At 41.6% G+C, this 21,045-nt stretch overlaps 1 protein-coding gene across 4 annotated transcripts in view; it reads left to right on the forward strand.

Moving 5' to 3' along the window:
* Positions 1 to 21,045, forward strand: part of RYR2 (ryanodine receptor 2) — a 755,762-nt gene that overhangs the window by 310,281 nt on the left and 424,436 nt on the right. For all 4 annotated transcript variants that reach the window (XM_081790553.1, XM_081790554.1, XM_081790555.1 and 1 more), the window contains exons 7-10: positions 882 to 960; positions 4,269 to 4,381; positions 12,722 to 12,821; positions 13,527 to 13,623. In XM_081790553.1, the coding sequence (XP_081646679.1) occupies positions 882 to 960; positions 4,269 to 4,381; positions 12,722 to 12,821; positions 13,527 to 13,623 (389 nt within the window). The remainder of the gene's footprint in view (positions 1 to 881; positions 961 to 4,268; positions 4,382 to 12,721; positions 12,822 to 13,526; positions 13,624 to 21,045) is intronic.

Here is a 21,045-nt window from a genome sequence, read left to right on the forward strand (position 1 = left end):
TATGCTAGACTTTATGTTCGAGCATATACAGTTAGGGAAACTTAAGGGGGGGGGGGAGATGGAAGGAGATGATGGTGTTGCAAGAGTTCAGTTACTCATAGGGAATCACACACTCGTATACACGTGATAGAACCTCACTTCAGTGAGGTGACATGTTGCACACCAAAATGAATTCAGATGAATTTCAGAGAGTGAAAATTTTATTTTATTTAAAAAAACTTTTTTTAATGTTCGTTCGTTCGTTCATTCATTCATTCATTCATTCATTCTTTTGAGAGAGAGAAGTAGGGAGACAAGGGCAGGGAGAGAGGGAGACACAGAATCCGAAGCGGGCTCCAGGCTCTGAGCTGTCAGCACAGAGCCTGACGAGGGGCTCAAACTCATGACCTGTGAGATCATGAACTGAGCCAAAGTCGGACGCTCAACCGACTGAGCCACCTAGGTTCCCCGAGAGTTAAAATTTCAAAAATGAAACCAGAACTAGAAGATGAGAGTGAATAGTTTTCAAATTTCTGTTTGGGAGAAAGATTTCTGTCAGATCAGGTTGTACTTTTGCTTACGATCATGAATATCACATGAAGGGAGATGTACAAACATATCCCCAGTTATGTGTTTTCTTTTACTGACAGAACACATTTCCTAAGTCTTTTCATGAGGAGAAAAAGGACTGCATCTCCCTTAGAGCATTGCTCCTAATGAATGCCATATGAGTGTTGTTCTCCCTCACAATGAAAAATCGGGGCCGTGCACAGAAGCATCCAGATGTGAAGGAGAAGACTGATAGAGCAGAGATAGACTGATGATAGCAAATGACGCGTCAGAATTAAACTCCCACAGGACCGTAAATGTTTAGCAACAACTACTGACTCTCTGTCTTTCAGTATCTGTGCTGTCTGTCCACCTCCCGGTCTTCAACTGATAAACTGGCCTTTGACGTTGGCTTGCAAGAGGACACAACAGGTGAGCGCCTTGGGCCCCAGTGAGGCCGTGCTCAGAGAGAGCATGGCAGGGATTGGACTGGGAGAAGTTGTAAGCCATGGAGATCCATTAGATAAATGTTCTTATGGATGGAGTCAAGAAAAAAACGAATGACTTTCTAAGGAAGATTTTTAGTAGAAGGAGGAAGTGTATATTGTTTCTATTGGTTGGTCATTCCCACATAATTAACTGGTTACTCAAACTGTACCTCAAACATTCTTCTTAGGGATTTGGATACAAATACAATATTTACTACATTTTAAGTCTAAAAAATGTAGCATGCTTCATGTCAGGATTCCAACAAAAAGGTCAAAAATGAAAGTCTGCCTCATTTCTCTGTCCATAGGGCTACATATCTGTCCAAATACACATATATTTTTATATTTTGAAACAGAAAATGCATACATTAACACAATTTACCCTTGGAAAGAATCAAAGTAGGAGAACATAGACTCTGTTGGTGTTTCTGTTCTCAGTGCAGTGAGGACTTTACGCTTTATATGCCTCTGTACAATTTGATTATTTTCTTTTACAATGAGCATGCATTAAAAATAAAAATTAAAAATAAAAATAAATCAAAACTTTATGGAATTAAATGAAAAATTGGAATGAAAAATAAAAATAAAGACCAAGTAGAAAACAAAGGAAGGAAACAGACCAACTCTTATTGAGTACTTCCTTTCAGGGGAGGGATCAAGCTATCCCCTCACACTTCTCCCCTTTCCTCCTTTTTAAATAATTTCCCAGGGGCGCCTGCATGGCTCAGTCAGTTAAGCCACTGACTCTTGATTTCAGCTCAGGTCATGATCTCACAGTTTGTGGGTTTGAGCCCCACACTGGGCTCTGCGTGGACAGTGTGGAGCCCGCTTAGGATTCTCTTGCTCGCTCTCGCTCTCTCTCTCTCTCTCTCTCTCCCCCTCCCCTCTCCCCCTCAAAATAAATAAATAAAATAAATTTTAAAAAATAAAATAAAATACCGCCTTCTAAAATTTTCACAGACAACCAGTGGATAAAGATAAATATTCACCAACCTAATTAACTTTTCATAGACCAACACATCACCATGCATGACAGATTCCAGAACCCCAGGCACCAAAACGAGGAATATTACTTTTATTTTTAGAAGCTTGATCATTTCTCTGCATTTTTGCTAGTTTTGAAATGTTTCCTCATTTTAATTTACTTCAGCAACATTGACATGAAAAAGTCTTTAGTTCTGTCTCTCTCAAAAAGAGTCAAATACATGTACGATCTAGAATTTGTTTTCATACACTGAGATGATTATATAATCGTCAAAACAACAAAATAAGGCAGTCCCTTTGCCAGTGTGTGATCCCTTTATGGTGTACTGTGTTCCCGTAGCTTTTTACATCATCTGAATTGCTGAATTATTATATTTATTGCTTGTTGTCGGCCTGCCTTGTGAGAATTAAACTCACAAGGCAGATAACTTTTCATTCCTTGTTTACTGTGTATCCCCAACTTCTAAAGCAGTGATTGACAGAGTGTGGTTGCTTGATAAACATTTGAGTGAATGAATGAAAAACTCCCTGCAACCCTAAAAATGTGAACTGAGTGAATAAAGATAAAGAACCCTGCAAGGTGACATTCAAGTAAGACTGTGGTCCATACAAGGAAAGCATCTCAGGGCACATGACATGTTGGCTGTAAGAATGCTTAAGAAGTGGTATTTGATGGGGGCACCTGGGTGGCTCAGTCGGTTGGGCGGCCGACTTCGGCTCAGGTCAGGATCTCGCGGTCCGTGAGTTCGAGCCCCGCGTCGGGCTCTGTGCTGACAGCTCAGAGCCTGGAGCCTGTTTCAGATTCTGTGTCTCCCTCTCTCTGACCCTCCCCCGTTCATGCTCTGTCTCTCTCTGTCTCAAAAATAAATAAACGTTAAAAAAAAAATTAAAAAAAAAAAAAAAAAAGAAGTGGTATTTGATGATTAATTTACACATTTATGCAAAGTGAATTTTTATTTAGTGCCTACAATATGCTAGTAGCAGCTGGGGAAACCCCAGTGAACAAAAACACAAAGCCCCTGCTATTATGGAACTTATTCTGGCATTGGGGAATTGGTGAAGAAGAAAGAAAATAAGTGTTCTGAAAAATAATAAAGCTGGTCAAAGGGGACGAATGAGTATTAGATAACAGAGATCACTAAAACCCTACTCGCAGTTTTGGATAGAACTTAGATTTAGATTTTAAAAGGAACTTTAAACAGATTGAAGAATTGTTTGCTTAAGTTTATATTTTAGCTAATGAGACTGAAGAATGGATTGATGTGTGGCTCAGGAGGCTTATGCTTGACTTGTTCTGGAAGAAATTATTTGAGCTAATGTGTACCCAGATATTTTTAAGATGTATCCTTCTATAGTAGGATTCTCTTATATTTTACCCTTAGATAAGTAGAAACTACCACATTTGAAAATAAAATATAAGGGGCTCCTGGGTGGCTCAGTTGGTTAAGCATCCAACTTCGGCTCAAGTCATGATCTCATGATTCGTGAGTTCAAGCCCCGCATTGGGCTCTGCGCTGACAGCTCAGAGCCTGGAGCCTGCTTTGGATTCTGTGTCTCCCTCCCTCTCTTTCTGTTCCTCCTGTGCTCACTCTCTCTCAACCTCTCTCTCAAAAATAAATATTAAAAATTCTTTTAAAAAGTAAAATAAAAAATAAGACAAGGCACAGGATAGTAACATTTCAGTGACAACACTTTGCATCTACTTTTAATTAGCATCCCCCCAAAGTACAGAGTTTTTAAAATGCTATAATGCAACTGTCACATTGCAAACGCCAAGTCCTTTTGAAAATCATGTGCCGGAAAACTAGAGGTTATTACAGAGAGCAAGGAACATGTGATTATAGGAGGAATGCAGTAAGACCAGCATGACTGGTAGATTTGACCATATGGTATAATAAATAAATACCTTGTAAGCAATTCTCAGTGTGGGGGGCGGCGGGGTGGGGAGGGAGGCACCAAACTTCCCAAAATGTCACAACCGGGTTCCATTGCAGAGAATCTGCACATTTTACCATGTGTTTACCCTAAGCTAATTTGGCCTCGGTCTTTGGAGTTCCGTGGTCTACCAGATGAACTTGCAGTAAACTGCAAGTGAACTTTCAAACTTCTGAAAGCTGGGTGAGAAGAACCATTTTATTTATTTATCAGGAGACCGACTTGAAGACTTGTTTTATGAAAGACTCTTTGATTTTGGAGGTGCTGGCAGACAAAATCGATTTTAAAATAAGAGGCATCTCTTCATGTTTCCCCTTTCCAATCGTCCTGCAGGTGAGGCTTGTTGGTGGACCATTCATCCTGCCTCCAAGCAGAGGTCGGAAGGAGAAAAGGTGCGCGTTGGAGATGACCTCATCTTAGTCAGTGTGTCCTCTGAGAGGTACCTGGTAAGTGTGGCAGGAGGGGTCGTGTGTTGGGTGTTGGGTCCATGAAGTTTTCTCCGTAAACCCAAGACTGCAAATTCCCTAACGAAATTGCTTAGAGACAAGGCTGTATCTCTCTTTGATGAGTTATAAATAACTTTAAGTAAGGGACTAATGTGACCTGTGTGCAAGTGTGGCTTCCCGGCTTTATTTAGACAGGCTTCCCTTGTGCCCTTAGTTTGTGTGTTCATGATACTGACAGCACCTGTTCTCAGGTTATTTTATTAATGACATGCAAATGCAGTCTAATCAGGAATTTCAAAATTCCACGGACTTTATTTTGTGCCCACCGAAGGCTGTGTTAAGGGGATTGTGATAACCTATTTTGACATGTACGAAAGCAAATTAGTATATGAGGAACTTGTGCCATGTTGACAAAGGAGAAATAGATGAAATAAAAACCAGTTCCGGTCTCTCATTGACACGGCATGGTTTCAGAGGGTGGGGGTTAGAAATGGGAGTGTGAAAAAAGAAGTTTGTATTGTATCATTGAAGGTGTATTTTATTTTTGTGGCGAGGCCGTTATATATTTAATTTAACTTACTTAGTAAATTGTATTTTTGCTGCACCCAAGTTTTCAGAAGAGTGAAATCAATGGAAGTGTGAAGGATGCCAATGCAAAGTGTTCTTTTTATTTTGAGGTTGAAAAGGGAACTCAACAGAGGCACCTGGCTGGCTTAGTCGGTGCACCATGTGGCTCTTGATCTTGGGGTTTGTGAGTTCGAGCCCCACGCTAGCTGTAGGGATTACTTAAATAAATAAAGAAATCTTAATGAAAAAAAAAGAGTAAGTATAAATTATAAACTTTCCATGAATATTTATATAAAAAACTTCCAAACATCACAGCGGATGATGATAGAAATAAAAATCAGAAATGGAACATTGTAGGGGCGCCTGGGTGGCGCAGTCGGTTAGGCGTCTGACTTCAGCCAGGTCACGATCTCGCGGTCCGTGAGTTCGAGCCCCGCGTCAGGCTCTGGGCTGATGGCTCGGAGCCTGGAGCCTGTTTCCGATTCTGTGTCTCCCTCTCTCTCTGCCCCTCCCCCGTTCATGCTCTGTCTCTCTCTCTGTCCCAAAAATAAATGAAAAACGTTGAAAAAATAAAAATAAAAAAAATAAAAAAAAAAAAAGAAATGGAACATTGTAGCAGTTAAGCAGACACTGATTTATAGCAAGTGTATTCCCACTGCCATAAATGAAAAGAAACTCTTTTTGCACAGTCGATTTAAGATCAAGAAGGTAGCTGGTGCCCCTTGCTCTGGGAACATGGAAATAGGGTGGGTTTGGGCTGTTGGGAGTCAGATTGTGCTTATCGACACATTTCGTTCCAATTTTGAGACATATCTTGGAAGAACGGTTTTGTTTCACTTGCTCTGTGGAAAGAGTTGATGATAAAGACCAGGAAATGATGGAACAGTGATGGTCTAACTCACAGGACTGTTACATTAAGTGGAACATCTAATGTTGAACAGCCAAAGGGAGGCCTGGAATGTTTCTCTCCTTTTGTCTCTTGACCAGTGTGGGTGGAAGCGGGCACCATCCATGCTTCTGGGGTAATACAGACATGTCAGCTCCTCAAAGAAGCATTTATTAAGCCCTTGCTGTATGCACATACTGTGTCTGTGAAGGTGCTGTACATCTTGATCAGGAGATAGATATTTGGAGTTGTAAGTTTACTTGGAAACCAGTAGCAGCTAAAAATAATCATTGCATGCTTTTAAGTGTATACATATCTTATTTTGATTTGGACATGACTGTGCATGTTTTTGCTGTACAATTTGTACTTCCCACGACATAGCAGAGTTTACCTGACGGGATGCCATTGTTAGGTACTGAAGGAGTAGAAAACTCGGAATCTCACTGGGGACAATGCTTCTTAGCATCCCTTCTGCCACTAATTCCCTGAACTCCCTGAATTCTGGCTTTCCCACTTGCAAAATGCTGGTGCTTATATTTAACACAAGTTTACTAGGATGAGCCAATCAGATAATGAATGTGAATAAGGTATGATTTCAAAAGCACTTAGACGAATAGTACCAATAATCATAATGCATGAGGTTCACCTTCTCTTGCCTTTAGAAATAAATCTCATGATAAATGAAATTCACAAATTATTTTCCAGCTACAGTTTAGCCAATTCACCCAGGTTCCTTTTCTGGTATGCTTTTAGTGAGCTACAAACAGTGGTCACCCGGACTGTTCAGATTTCGCTTTTATTTGGGCACGGAGTCAGTGCTTTTAGTGTTCATCTCTGTGTACCTAGCGTGTCATAAAAACTGCAGGAAAGACCAAGGGCACATTGCACCTGCTTTCTGCCCTCAAAGCATTAGTGGAAGAAGCGAACCAAATACATAGGGAACTGTAGAAGAATATTGTAAGGCAGTAAGTATGTGTTACAGTTTGGGTTATGGGTATAGGGTATAGGGATGGTTAATTATTTCACACTCTTGCTGTCGTTGATTACAAGGATCTGGAGAAAGTGTGATAAGGGTAAATAGGGAGCAAAAGGATTTTGGAATAGCAGCAGCTGGAATAACCCGTATACTGTGACTAAATAACTAAAAATGGGCTCTGTGTACAAATATCTGTTTATTAGTGTAGGGCCTGGTAAGTATGAGCCTGGGCCAATCATGGAACTTCTTAAAACCCTCACTTTCCTCACCTGCAATATGGTGATAATAAAGAACGTAATTCACAGGGGTGTTAAAAAGATGAAATTCTTTGATCCAAACCAGAGAGTTGCTTAGTGAGTTACTGTTTACTTGGGAGATTTGTCCTTGTGGAGAATGGCTAACGACACTGCAGATACTTAACCAGAAGAAGAAGAAGTCGGGAAGGCAGGAGTAAAGGGAGTAATATAGCTGATTTTAAATAGAGGTCTACCGTGGAAAGCCAGGTTCACATTCTGACAAGTTGCTGATGTGTTTCAAAGTAAATAATTTAATAACTTTGGCTGAAAACACATTCGTTAAAAATAACTACTTAAAATAAACTTTTCCAGCCATTGATTTTATAACTTTCTAGTCATTAGTGCCTGTGGACCTTTGATCTGGTTTTCCTCCACTAACAGAGATGGTTAAGCTGAATTGGGCTTTAGGTACTCTAATAAAGCTTACAACTGCTGGGGTGCTAATGGGTAAAATTGACTTTACACGATTGATTTTCACCCTGTCCTCTGCAGCCGTGCCCGTGGACAGAAGAGGGCGCTGTGTTGGACACCAAGCAGCCCGGGCTGTGCCCTCTACTTCGTATGTTGCTTCTCTGCACATGATTTCCAAGGAATAAGGGGTCTTATTTCTAGAAATAAGTTGTTGCCAACCGCTCATCCGAATATGGTCTTTTCTCACCTTGCTGTTTCATATTCTCATATGGAATGATACCTTCATCCTCCTTTCAGGATATCCAAGAAGAAAAACAAAATCCCTGTGTCCCTATTGGAACTGTTTACTTTTTTTCTTTTAAGAAGAATTGACAAAGCAGCTTAAATGTAAGACAGATACACAACTTCAAATAGAGAAAACATGGCCGTGTAGGTAGTGCTGACTGTGAATCTATTTCAGACTGAACAAATAAAGCATACACCACAACTTTTATTGGTTTAGAAAGACATCAGATCACCCTGGTACACACAGAAGTCTTCAATCCATGGATTGGATTACTTGCATTGGACACATTGATTTTTTGACTAATTTTTTCTTAATTAGGTCACCTATAGAAACATACAGATTTTTTAAAGATCCATGAAAACATTGCCATTGTCTGAAAGAAATTAGGCCAAGCTGAACCCCACAATCTAAAGAATGGTCGGCAGATGCTTAAATAAGGCATTCTCGGGTTCATAAGAATTTCCCCACCATTCCCCTACCCATCTCTGAATTTCTCATAAGAAGTACAAGGTGTTTTGACTACATAAGAAGTTGCTGAATTGCCTCAAGTTGCATAAAATACTGATAACTAAAAAGGACAGCGATCATAAATCTTTTCAAGCTAATTATTTTGCAGCAAACATTTTTATTTACTTTGAGCCTTTTTTTTTTTCTCTCTCCGTGGCTCCAATGATGGAATCATAGAATATTCCTTTCGGAAAGAGTGTCTATTCTGTGCCCCTCATTTTTTCTCAGAAGGAGAAAATGAAGCCTGAGGGGTGATATGTCTTATGTACTTGTGTTTCCTGTCACTGGATGCTAATGTATCCAGAATGTTGCTCACGAGGACCCAAGTGCCTGACACTTAAGAGAGAAATATTTGTGTTGAATGAATGCATCCCATAAGGGTTGCATTCAGATATTCCTAAAAATTTATGGGCCATAGACCCCTTTGGTAATCTGATGAAGCTTATTGACCGCTTGTCATCAATGTTTTAAAATACATGAAACATATACATAGGATTACAAGGAAAACTAGACGTTCTCTAAGTGGAGTTTTGGTTAAGAACTCCCATAGGGGCATGTGGGTGGCTCAGTCGGTTAAATGTCCAACTTCAGCTCAGGTCATGATCTCATGGTTTATAGGTTTGAGCCCCATGTCGGGCTCTGTACTGACAGCTCAGAACCTGGAGTCTGCTTCAGATTCTGTGTCTCCCTTGCTCTCTGCCCCTCCCCTACTCAGGCTCTGTCTGTGTCTCTCTCTCTCAAAAATAAGTAAATATTAAAAAAAAAAAAAAAAAAACTCCTATAAGATGATTTATAATATCCTCTCTTAGTTCTGAGATTTTGTGATTCTATCATACAATGTCCTGTTACTCAAAACACCGTTTTGGGGCCAGCAGCCTTGGTTGGCCCCTCCACACTTCCTGGGTTCAAATATGCATGTTTGGACAAGATCCTCAGCTGACTCCTGTGTGTATTCGATCTGGAGAGTCACTAACACAAAGGTCACGGTGACATGAAGGAGTGGAGGAGGCCCCAGGCCCCTCCACTTTTGCTGGTGGGTTGATGCTACTGTAAGCATGTAAATTCTAGAATAGTTACATGTTTCAGCCTAAGGCCAACTTTGCTTTCAACCTCTGACAACATCTGTTTTGCTTTAAGGACAACTCGTCTTAGTTTCAGTAATTGCAACTGTTACTGCTTTCTGAATATTTCATTGGACAGGTCTGACAATGATGTGTGTCTTTAGATTTCCCTTAGCTGTTTAAGCAGCAAAATTAATTAGAGACATCCAGAATAGTTATGCCCAGAGAATATTTTCTTGAGAAGAGTGGGCATTATTAAGTAAGTTTATGTGCTGCAATACGATCTTAAGGACATTTTTTGGACTTTATTCAGCAGACTGAAACTTTCATATTTTTATGGTCCTCTCATACGTATTATTTATCTTTAGGTTTAGATAGGATTTGAAAATTGCATCTTAACCCTCCTCCCCACCCCCATTATTTTTCACTACAGCAGCTCCTTACTATTATTTTTTTAATGCTTATTTTATTTTTGAGAGAGGGAGAGAGAGAGAGAGAGAGAGAGAATGCGGGGGAGGGGCAGAGAGAGAGGGAGACACAGAATCTGAAGCAGGCTCCAGGATCTGAACTATCAGCATAGAGCCCCACACCGGGCTCGAACTCATGAACTGCGAGATCATGACCTGAGTTGAAGTCGGATGCTTAACTACTGAGCCACCCAGGTGCCCCTCGTAGCACCTTATTTTTTTTTAAATTTATTTTAATGTTTATTTATTTTTGACGGGGTGGGGGCACATGAGCGGGCACATGAGCGGGGGAGGGGCAGAGAGAGAGAGGGAGACACAGAATCTGAAGTAGGTTCCTGGCTCTGAGCTGTCAGCACAGAGCCCGACATGGGGCTCAAACCCACAGACCATGAGATCATGACCTTAGCTGAAGTTGGATGCTTAACCGACTGAGCCACCCAGGTGCCCCCAGCAGCTCCTTATTGTCTGAAGCATAAGGTGCTCCCATGTTCTGGTATCTGTTTATCTGCTGATCCATATCTCACTGTATTACTAAGTATATGGTCTCAGCCCCCAACATGGAACTCTCTGCTGTATCCTGTGTTCCCATATGTCTGTCCTTTTGGGTACCCCCTTCTCTGTGTCATAACATTCCCCTTATCAAAGCCTCTTAGAGGAACAAAGAGGTCCAGGCCACTTCCATTTATGAGGTTTCTGGCATATTAAAAATGAAAACCTCCAAACTGGCTTACAAAATGTAAATTGTTTCATACAAAATTTTGGCATGTTTTAAATATTTACTTTAGCACATTAACCTACTAATATACATACCCAAATCCGATGTATGTACAAAGTTACTCGGAGACAGCATCTCTAAACACAGAAATGTGAGGCCCAGACCAAGCAGTCCTACTGGCCCCTCATGCTCTCATCCCATGTGGAATGCCTTCTCTCTTGTGCAAGTGCTGTCTGTCCTCAAGGCTCAGTACAGCGAGCTCTGTTCCGGTTACGTTGGCCAAGGTGCTGTCTCGTTTCAATTCCTGGACCGCTTCAATTACAGTTCACCTAACATTGAAACGTATATTTATTTTCCCTTAAAGTATTACCTCAAAATATGCACGTACTTTACCTTCCCTTCCATGTTACAAGTGTACTGAGGGTACAGCATGTGATCTACTGATATTTAACACAGTGCTTGATACATAGTGTATTCAGTGAAACGTGATGTGTTGACAAACGATGATAATTTATCATCATGTGGTATGAGCTTTCACTTCAATTCAAATAAAGATATAGGCATTGGTATTTTGAGTTATCTTCTCATGGTTTGGTAAAATCCATATGGATATGTGTCTGTGTGTGTGTGTGTGTGTGCTGTTACTTTGACTCAGGTCATTGAAATGGGAATATTCATAGAATAACTTCAGATTTTTTTTTTGTTTTGTTTTATGCTACTTTGGTTTTAAAGGTTTGGGTGACTTCTTCACATTCTTGCTTAGTGAACAATGCTGCTCGATATGAGGTATACAGTTGTGAACCTGTGTCTAATAGCTTATGAGATGGGGAAAGAAAAATACACAGAACAGTTACATCACTCTGACTGCTCTGAAGGAAAATATGGCTTCCTTAGTTATGGAAGCAGAGCATGTACGAATTTATCTGTAAGTAGTTAAAGGAGTCTCCTATTGGGGAAGAAATTCAGTAACGAATGTCCACTGGGATTTGGTGTTCAAAGGACAGGCTGAGGTGACAAGGTTGTAAAAAGGCAGATGGTGAGCCAAGACGAGAAGATCAGAGCAAGTTATTGCTAAGTATGATGCATCAACAGGGAAACTTTGAATCTTATTGATTGGAAAGATTATTGGTAAGATGACCACCTAAGTGTCAAATGTCAAAATTTTCTTTGATTTTGTTCCCAAGAGAACGATAGTGACTTACCTGTTTTTGCCGGTGACTTGAGAGTATGTTTAGGATATTCAATGCCCTGTGGAGCACAGGAACGCCCCGTGACTGCTTCGTGATTGTTCTTCATTTAACAAAGCGGGTCAGATTTCTGGGGAAAATCTGGCACAATTAAAGACCTTAAAAGCTTAGGCTGTCATCAGCATTGGAAAAGTGTTGCAGAAACATTACAGGAATATTGGTGATGTTTACCCGAAATGACTCTAAGGAAAAAGTGGTTGTTCTATGTGTATTTGAAATTCTAGAATCAGCCAAGTAGTGATCAGTAAAATGAGCAAGGTTACCCATAATTTTGTCTTTCTTTACTAATTATTTGAAAACTCATATATTGTGACTCTTCAAAGGGAAATATGATATTATTTTAGTACATTTCTGTTTTTAAGAAGGAAAATCTGAAATTTGTAGTATCTGAATTTTGGAGGAAATGGAGGGTGCTGGTTAGCTACCTATTAGGAAATATTGCCACTTACTGGCTGTCATACCAAATTGCAGATAAAAGTTCTCCAAGGACCCTGTGAAAGTCCCTTAGAATTTACCTATTTCACCGTCCAAAAGCTGTCACAGTGTGATATGTAGAAAAATTAATTATAATTTCAATGGTGAGTGACCGCTGTCTGTCAAGTTTTGTCCATCAGTGAACTGCAAAGCAAAATGGTCTGTTTTAATGCATAAATTGATTTTAGTAGTTTTGTGTGTGTGTTTCTGATTAGTGGCTTCTGTTAGTCACTCTTAGAATGAAGCTCAAAAATACCTAAAGTCAAATAGGAGCTCTAACTTTTTTTTTTTCCTACTAGTCTCTTAATGCCTGAGTGACAGGATCGAAATAGATGTTCTCAGTGGACATTCCCAAATCGGCAGTGTTAAGTTCGAGCTGCCAGAAGCACTTACGTAGTAAGACTTTCGAAAAGCCTGAAGAGATGCCCTCTTTTGCCTCTCCCACAGCATTTGTCTTATGGCAATGGCAGCTTACACGTGGATGCCGCTTTCCAGCAGACTCTCTGGAGCGTGGCCCCAATCAGCTCAGGAAGTGAAGCCGCCCAAGGTAAAAAAAAAAACAAAAACAAAAAACAACAAAAAACTCCACTTCAATTAGAGGGCTTGTCCTTGATCCATGGTTGACAGTCATCCTTGGAATTGTGATAATGAGCAGATTGTTAATCAGGGCATTTTGTGTCAAAATATTCTGGAATGCAGATACGTGACATTTAAGAATCTTGTTTCGATTGCTATTTAAAAGTGAAGTTTGTGTTAAGATTGATTTTCTTTTTTTTGTGCCGCCACCTTTCGCTTATCTGTGTGTGCTGTACGTGCTCGCTCCCTAGATGTTGTTTTCTCCAGTGTTTTGGCCTCAGAGTATTGTTCGGTGAGGCTAATAGGGAGGCTTCTCACCTTCCAGGGTTGGGGGACTTAGAGCCAGACCACGGCAGTGTTTATGCGTCAGGTTAATCTCTGCATCTGTTCTGATCATCCTCGTTTACATAGGTTCAGCTCTGAGCCTCTCCATGTTTGTATGTGGAACGGAGGCTTTTCTGGGATTGAGGTCATGTTTTCTAGTGGGAACATCACGGACGGTGGGACTTGGGAACCCTGCGCTCAGAGGCGCCAGGCAGATTTTGGCTAGATACTTAAGCCTCACTGAACTTCTGTTTCTCTGTCTATGCAAATAGAAGATTGGACCAGATGATCTGCCTGGCTATCGGCATCTGACCATGACAGTTCAAATGTGCCTGAATTTCAATCCTTACAGGGTATCTAATTGGTGGTGACGTCCTCAGGTTGCTGCACGGACACATGGATGAATGCCTCACTGTCCCTTCAGGAGAACACGGTGAAGAGCAGCGGAGGTTGGTACCAAGCCTGGTGTATCTGAGTCTTGCCTTGATGCAATTTTTAATTTTTTAATTTATTATTTTAAAAAGTTTTTTTTTAAAGATTTATTTATTTTTGAGAGACAGAGTGAGACAGAACACAAGCAAGGAAGGGGCAAAGAGATGGGACATAGAATCCCAAGCAGGTTCTAGACTCTGAGCTGTCAGCACAGAGCCTGATGGGGGGCTTGAACTTACAAACCACGAGATCGTGACCTGAGCTGAAGTTGGATGCTCAACCGACTGAGCCGCCCAGGCGCCCCCTTGTACAATTTTTAAATTAAGACCATTCGCTTAATAGAAAATGGGCCACTAACACTCCTCTGTGCACTGAAGCAATCCATGTGTTGGCCTCTATAGAAGTTTTTCTCTTATGTTGTATTTTTTATTACCTATTGATAGAATTGCTGAAAATTTTGATATAAATAAAACATGGTCAGAAGTTTGGACTAAAATACACGGAGTGGGAGGAGTGAACACATTAAACTACTTAAAACTTCATTACATGTTCCTTACTTTTGATTTCTTTCTGGCATGTTTAGTCTCAAATTCAGTTTTAAAGTCAGAGTTCTCAAACTGCACAAAAGTTTGGGACCTTTTCCTATTACCTCCCACTTACTGACATACACGATAAAATTGACCACTCTCCCTAATATTTTATGTGACTATAACACCTCTCTGATGGTAATATTTGTTGGTACTGGGCTGAGACTGAAGTCCTCTGGGGAGTCACTGGGGAAAGTGCATAAATAATCCAAAACCATAGAATATTTAGGATGGTTTGAATGTCCTGCTTTGCTTTATGAATTGATGGATCCATAGTGAGTTGAACACACATATATGAGAGTACTATGAGAGAAGACGTTGTGTGGATGGTTTATTGTGTGTTTTTAAGTCTTTGAGTGGACATTTCTCATAATATGAACCTATATAGTGAGGCAACTATTATTTAATACATGTTCAGTTTTGTAACTTTGATATAGAGAACATTTAGAAAGCTAATACTCCCTTTTTTTTTTTTTTTTAGTTTATTTATTGGGAAAGAGAGAGAGGGGTGGGGAGGGAGAGAGAACAAGTTGGGGAGGGGCAGAGAGAAAGAGAATCCCAAGCAGGCTGCCCAAAGCTGGTGCAGAGCCCTACACAGGGCTCGATCCCACCATCCACAAGATCATGACCTGAGCCGAAATCGAGAGTCAGATGCTCAACCAGCTGAGGCACCCAGGCACCCTGAAAGTTAATACTCATTTAACTAGCTGTTTAACCTTGGGAAAAGTCACTTTGAGGCCTCGGTTGTAGTTGTACCTCTCTTACCAGGAAGACCTGGCTTATGGTGAAGAGTGGCATGCACAGCCTGGAAAATTCCCTAAATGAAAAATGCCACTGGTAGTAGGTTGGGAAGAAGATGTTGATGGTGTTGATAGTGTTTGTCTACAAGATGAGAGGGAATTCAAAAGGCACTCGGTTTGAGGAATTAATTCCAAACAGAAGAAAACACAGAAGACTCAAAGGGATGTAGTGTATTGTGGAAATAGCTGTTCTTCCAGAGTGACCGGGAGCAGGATGGAATCGGAGGTACAGACCAGACAAGAGAGAGCAGTGTGGTCAGCTTTTGAAGGATCCTCGGTACCGTTACCATGGGCTCGCTTTTACTCTGAGGTAGTTAGGAAGGAGCGTGGGGTGGGGGTGAAATGGTCAGGTCTCTTGTAAAGAAATAGTAGGTCTTAACGGGCAGGAGGAGGTTGGGTCACCAATGAGGAGAGTCCAAATCAGGGAAACCAGGAGAAGGCTGTTGTAGGCACTCGTGCAAGAGGAAGGGAGAAACTTTACCTGGAGGGTGGCCATCAGAATGGAGAGCTCTATCTGGAACAGAGACATTTTAGGTCACGTTGACTGGTTTAGAGATAAACCAGTGTGGAGCATGAGGGAGTGTATCTGATCCGGGGTGTCCTGCTGTTTCCGGCTTGAGTAAAGAGAGATGGTGCTAAAGATTATTAGGAGACATTCAGTTTTCATAGTAAGGATTGAGTAAAGTTTGGATACTGGTAACTACAGAGGGTCCGTGGGACATTAAGCAGGAAGTTGGAATTTTTGAGTCATTTACTTAGAGCTTGACCTGGATGTAAAGTCCAAGTGCCCAGGGGACAGTTGAAGGAATGAGGGTCCTACATAGGGAGGGCAGAGCTGGAATTAGGGGGATGTGTTGATCAGTTTGGGGCATTGCTTTAAAAAGGCCGCAAAGCCTTGGAATAGGCTAACCAGAGAGGAGGCCGAGGGTGGTATCCCAGAGCACGCTGACGTTTGGGATGTGGACAGGCAAAGAAGAGTCTGCATGGTAGCCAGGTAGAGAACCAGGGAGGTTACTCATGGAAGCCAAGGGAAGATTGGGGGGCAGGTGTGTTAAATGCGGTGATATGTTTATATAAACTTAGGAGCAAAAAGAGGTCCTGTCTTAGTCATTGGGGAATTTATTCTCTGATTTGTTAAAGGAAGCACTTAGAGCAAGTGATGCTTCTTAGAGCCCTTCTATTGTTTCTACAGATGCGAGAGATTGGTAGTTAAGGCTCTGGAGCTACAAACACCTGGGTTTGGGCCTCACCTCTGCCACTTCCCAATTGGGTGACTTGTGCGGGTGACTTAATTTCTTTAAGAATTGCTTTTCTCCACTGTGAAATGCAGCTTAAGTATGAGCTGGGAAGATTCAGTGGGACAATGCGTGGAAAATACTTGATGCGCAGTAAGAGATCAGCAGATTTCGTTGTCGCTGTCATTATTATTTAGATGGAAGAGCAGGATTTAGTCAGATATGGGAGAATCTGAGGGACCCTGGGCATGTGGATGAAAGCTTACTAGAGCATAGGCTTTGGAGGAAGCGAGGCTAAACTATATCGAGGAAAATCCTCTATTCTTTGAATTGAATGGAGTAGGTGTGGGGTGAGGAAGGACTCCTGATTCTTGCTAAGGTTCAGAAGCCAGAAATGGATGAGCATAGTTTTTGTTTGAATAGTTGAATATTTTCATCCTCCGATGAGAATATTCAGTGGCAGAGAGACCCCAGAGTTCCTCAGCTAAGCTCACTGACAATGACTACAGTTTTCCAGTTCTCCTGGACACTAGAGAACCTGTAGGTTAAATAGGTGTTTGTTTGTTTTTTATTTAAGTTTATTTATTTATTTGAGAGAGACTGAGACAGCACAATGGGGGAGGGGCAGAGAGAGGGAGACACAGAATCCGAAGCAGGCTCCAGGCCCCGAGCCGTCAGCACAGAGCCCGACACGGGGCTCGAACTCACAAACCGCGAGATCGTGACCTGAGCCGAAGTCGGCCGCTCAACGGACTGAGCCACCCACGCGCCCCTAAATAGGTGTTTTCTTGAACGGGGCATTTATAGGGTGGATTTTCTACTGATTCTGTAGGTAGCTGGTTATTACTGCAGGGAAAACTAGCGGGCATTTCAAAGATATTTTATTATTGTTCTGGATCTGCTGTCCCATTGCATACATGTTGACATCTGTCCTTTCTCATATCATTCTTGAGTTAATGTTGTTAATGTCTGTGTGTCAAATTACTCTCAATATGTATTCAGTTCAGCAAGTCACTGCTCTTTCTAGGGAGTGATGTCAGTAAGAACACATCCGTTAGTGCCCTGTGCACAGTATGTTTATGCGGGTGAAATTAGATTTAAAGAGATGTCAGATCATGGCTTGAGGGAGAAAATGAGTCAGAAATAGGCAGCAGCAACCTAAGGGGTGTTGCTTAAGGAAGGATAGTTAGACTTGTCTTGATGAAATAGTGAGATTGGGCATTTAGTTGCATGTCACAAGAAAAATGATTTCTTAAATTTTACATTCGCACTGCACTCAAGTCTTGTTACTATCATTGTGTAGAAATGTCTTTATCCCCCTTTGTTCTGACCCGGAGTCATTTCAGTCTCTTCAGTGACTCGGGGCGGGGGGCGGGCGGCAAAGGGCAACTCAGTCTGGAGGCAGTAGCTCTTTAATTGATTTGAATCTCTACTGGGGGAGAAACGCATCATGATAACCGAAGAACATATATTTTGATTCGTTTAAAAAAAAGAAGTGGAAATAATTTGATTTTTGGACAGCCACTTGAAAGCTGGAGGAATTCTAGGGAAATACGTGAAAGAATTCTTTTACCTCACAGCTCTGTGCCATACTTGTGACCTGCTTACGCTCAGTAATCGCGTCACGTTGCGAAAGTCAAAGAACTAAGGTCAAACCAGATTTGTCATAAGAAGTAGTTGAAGTAAGGAGATGGCCAGAAGCGACATTTACTTTCGAGTAATTTAGGAACATGTCGGTCATCAGTGCCTCGTTCCCGAATGGATACGTCGTCCTGCCTGTGCCCCATTCCGTTGACGGTTGTTGAATAGACACAACTATAATTATAGCAGTTGAACATGCAGTTTGGGGACGGGTTCTGTAATACCAGAGACCAATGGAGTGACCTTTAGTTTCCTCCTCACATTTAGACTTGTATGTGGAAGTAATTACCTAGGCATTCTCATGAGGGTATTAATAAAAACTCTTAGAACGAAGAGCAGACAGTGGCCCATACAGTTAAGTGGAACTGAGTGGAAGAATGAGCTCCTACTCAAGCTAAACTGAATTCATAGTTTTCTTCATTCTTCTTGCTCATCTTATGTTTATGGATTGAATTCTGACATTACGCATGAAATACAGCATCACGATAGTTTTATTTGAAATTTCTTTAAAAAAGATTGTTTTGGGGCGCCTGGGTGGCTCAGTCGGTTGAGCTTCCGACTTCGGCTCAGGTCATGATCTCACGGTTCGTGGGTTCGAGCCCCGCGTCAGGCTCTGTGCTGACAGCTCAGAGCCTAGAGCTTGTTTCAGATTCTGTGTCTCCCTCTCTCTCTGACCCTCCCCCACTCATGCTCTGTCTCTCTCTGTCTCAAAAATAAATAAACATTAAAAAAAAATTAAAAAAAGATTGTTTTGTTTATTTTTTGAGAGAGAGAGAGAGAGTGTGTGTGTGTGTGTGTGAGTGAGGGAAGGGCAGGGAGAGAGGGAGACACAGAACCCGAAGCAGGCTCCAGGCTCCAGGCTCCAAGCTGTCAGTACAGAGCCTGATGCAGGGCTTGAACTCACGAACCCTGAGATCATAACCTGAGCCCAAGTTGGAGGCTTAACCGACTGAGCCACCTAGGTGCCCCTTAAATTTCTTGAGATTTTTCCAGGAAGACCCTGTGGTTCTAAAGTCACAGGTATGCGAGTTGTCTAAATAACAGTAAAAATATAATCTATAGAGGTTGTGAGCATTTGGGTCGAAGGGGGATACTTTGAGTATCAGCTTTAAATTGTAATTTTTTAGTTCTGACCCAGACTCTTTAGATAGTGAGAATATATTAAGGAGAGACGGGGATTTGTCAGAGCAATATCGTGTTTTAATTACTTACTTAAAAATAAGCTTTCATTCTGGAAGCTTGAAATCTGATTACCGGTTTTCATTTTGAGCATGACATATTTTACATGGGGAGTATTTTCTGCCCTGGATTCTATCACTGGATTGCATCCTATTCAGTCCATTTTTATGTGTTTTTTTTTTTTTTCAACATTTTTTATTTATTTTTTTTTTGGGACAGAGAGACAGAGCATGAACGGGGGAGGGGCAGAGAGAGAGGGAGACACAGAATCGGAAACAGGCTCCAGGCTCCGAGCCATCAGCCCAGAGCCTGACGCGGGGCTCGAACTCACGGACCGCGAGATCGTGACCCGGCTGAAGTTGGACGCTTAACCGACTGCGCCACCCAGGCGCCCCAGTCCATTTTTATGTGAAGCGTAATAAAATATCAGCAAAGGCATTTCCTTTACGTGCACATACACTTACTTATGCATGAAATACGCACTATCTGAATTAAGTATGCCATACTTTTAAGTTAGTGAATTTTAGCATTTCCTTTGAGTTTTATTTACTTTGAGAGAGAGAGAGAGAGAGAGCATGAGCACAGGAGGGGCAGAGAGAGGGAGAGAGAGAGTCCCGAGTAGGCTCCACGCTGTCATTGCAGAGCCCGACATGGGGCTCTGACTCCTAGACCATGAGATCATGACCTGAGCTGAAATCAGGAGTCAGACGCTGACTGAGCCACCCACGTGCTTAAATTAGTGAATTTTAAAGTGGAAAAATTGGGGGAATATTATTGGGAACTATTATTTGGGATCTCTGACTTGGATACCGGTTATTAGAGGAACGTTTTTTGAAAAGCATCATTTGTATGTTAAAACCGGTTATGCTGTGTAGTTCATGGGTAGTTTTATTCATTCAGTAACAATTTGTGGAATGACTATCGTGTTCTGGGTGCTGGGGTTATAGCAGTGTATAAAAGGATGCAATGTCTCTTTTCTCAAGGAGGTTACATTCTAGTGGGGATATGAGGCAACGAAAACATAAATGCACTTATTTCTAAATGCACCCACATATGCATACACCCACAGATAATATACAAGGTGACGAGAAGGGCTTTGGAGAAAAATAAAGGAGACAAAGGAGTGGAGAGGGTTTGTGTTTGTGTGTGTGTTCGAGGGAGGGAGAGAGGGAGAGAGCGGGAGGGAGAGCTTGATCCGCAGAGAGAGGTGGTTCTGTTTGTGTTTTATCAGGCATTACTGTTGCGTATGCTTGCTCTTTCTACTTGCCAGTGGAGGACAATTAAGTTATTGTTTCTGACAGTATCTGGAAATAAATGCTGCATTTGCTTTCCAGCATGTGACTCCGCAGGCAAAAGCTGTGCCATATGTATGCATGACAATATTTTTTGCCTCCTTGCCCCTTTTATGATATTTTGGTGATTTAATGAGCTTTAGTTGTAAATAATTGATAAGAAGTGAGATGGGTTTGATACCATGAATTAAGTGTCTCGCTGTCTGGTTTGGAAAGAGATGCATGGTTTATGTCTGTGTACACAATCCGATGACTAATATCCTTGCCGGGTTTGTACGCCCTCGGTCACCACCTCGGAGGAAGCTTATAAAGCTGCCTTCTGTGCTCCTAAACGTTCAAAGAGATAAAGTTATCCGATGAGGGCTTCTCAGGCACCTGTTCCCCTTCACGACCCGTATGTACCTTTGCAGCCTGGCTATGGGAGCTGGATGGCTTTGCTAAGCAGTTTTGATGAAAGAGTAAACACATATCGGGAGAGCTATTTTCTCTTCTGTGCCTCTACTCCCTTGAGAGAGGTTCACTCTTTTCCCCAAATTTAAACTCCCTGCAGACTGCAGACAGCACAGGGCCTTATTTCAGCCTGCCCTCATTTAGCAGCCTGACTCGGTCTATAACCCACATACTCAAGGAATGACGGGGCTAGCATGCACTATTTGAAAAAATATAGGTCTTGAAGGCAAAAGATTAAAAATATTCACAGGAATT

Source organism: Panthera onca, chromosome D2 (assembly GCF_046562875.1).
Source record: "Panthera onca isolate mPanOnc1 chromosome D2, mPanOnc1 haplotype 2, whole genome shotgun sequence".
Classification (NCBI taxonomy): Eukaryota; Metazoa; Chordata; class Mammalia; order Carnivora; family Felidae; genus Panthera; species Panthera onca.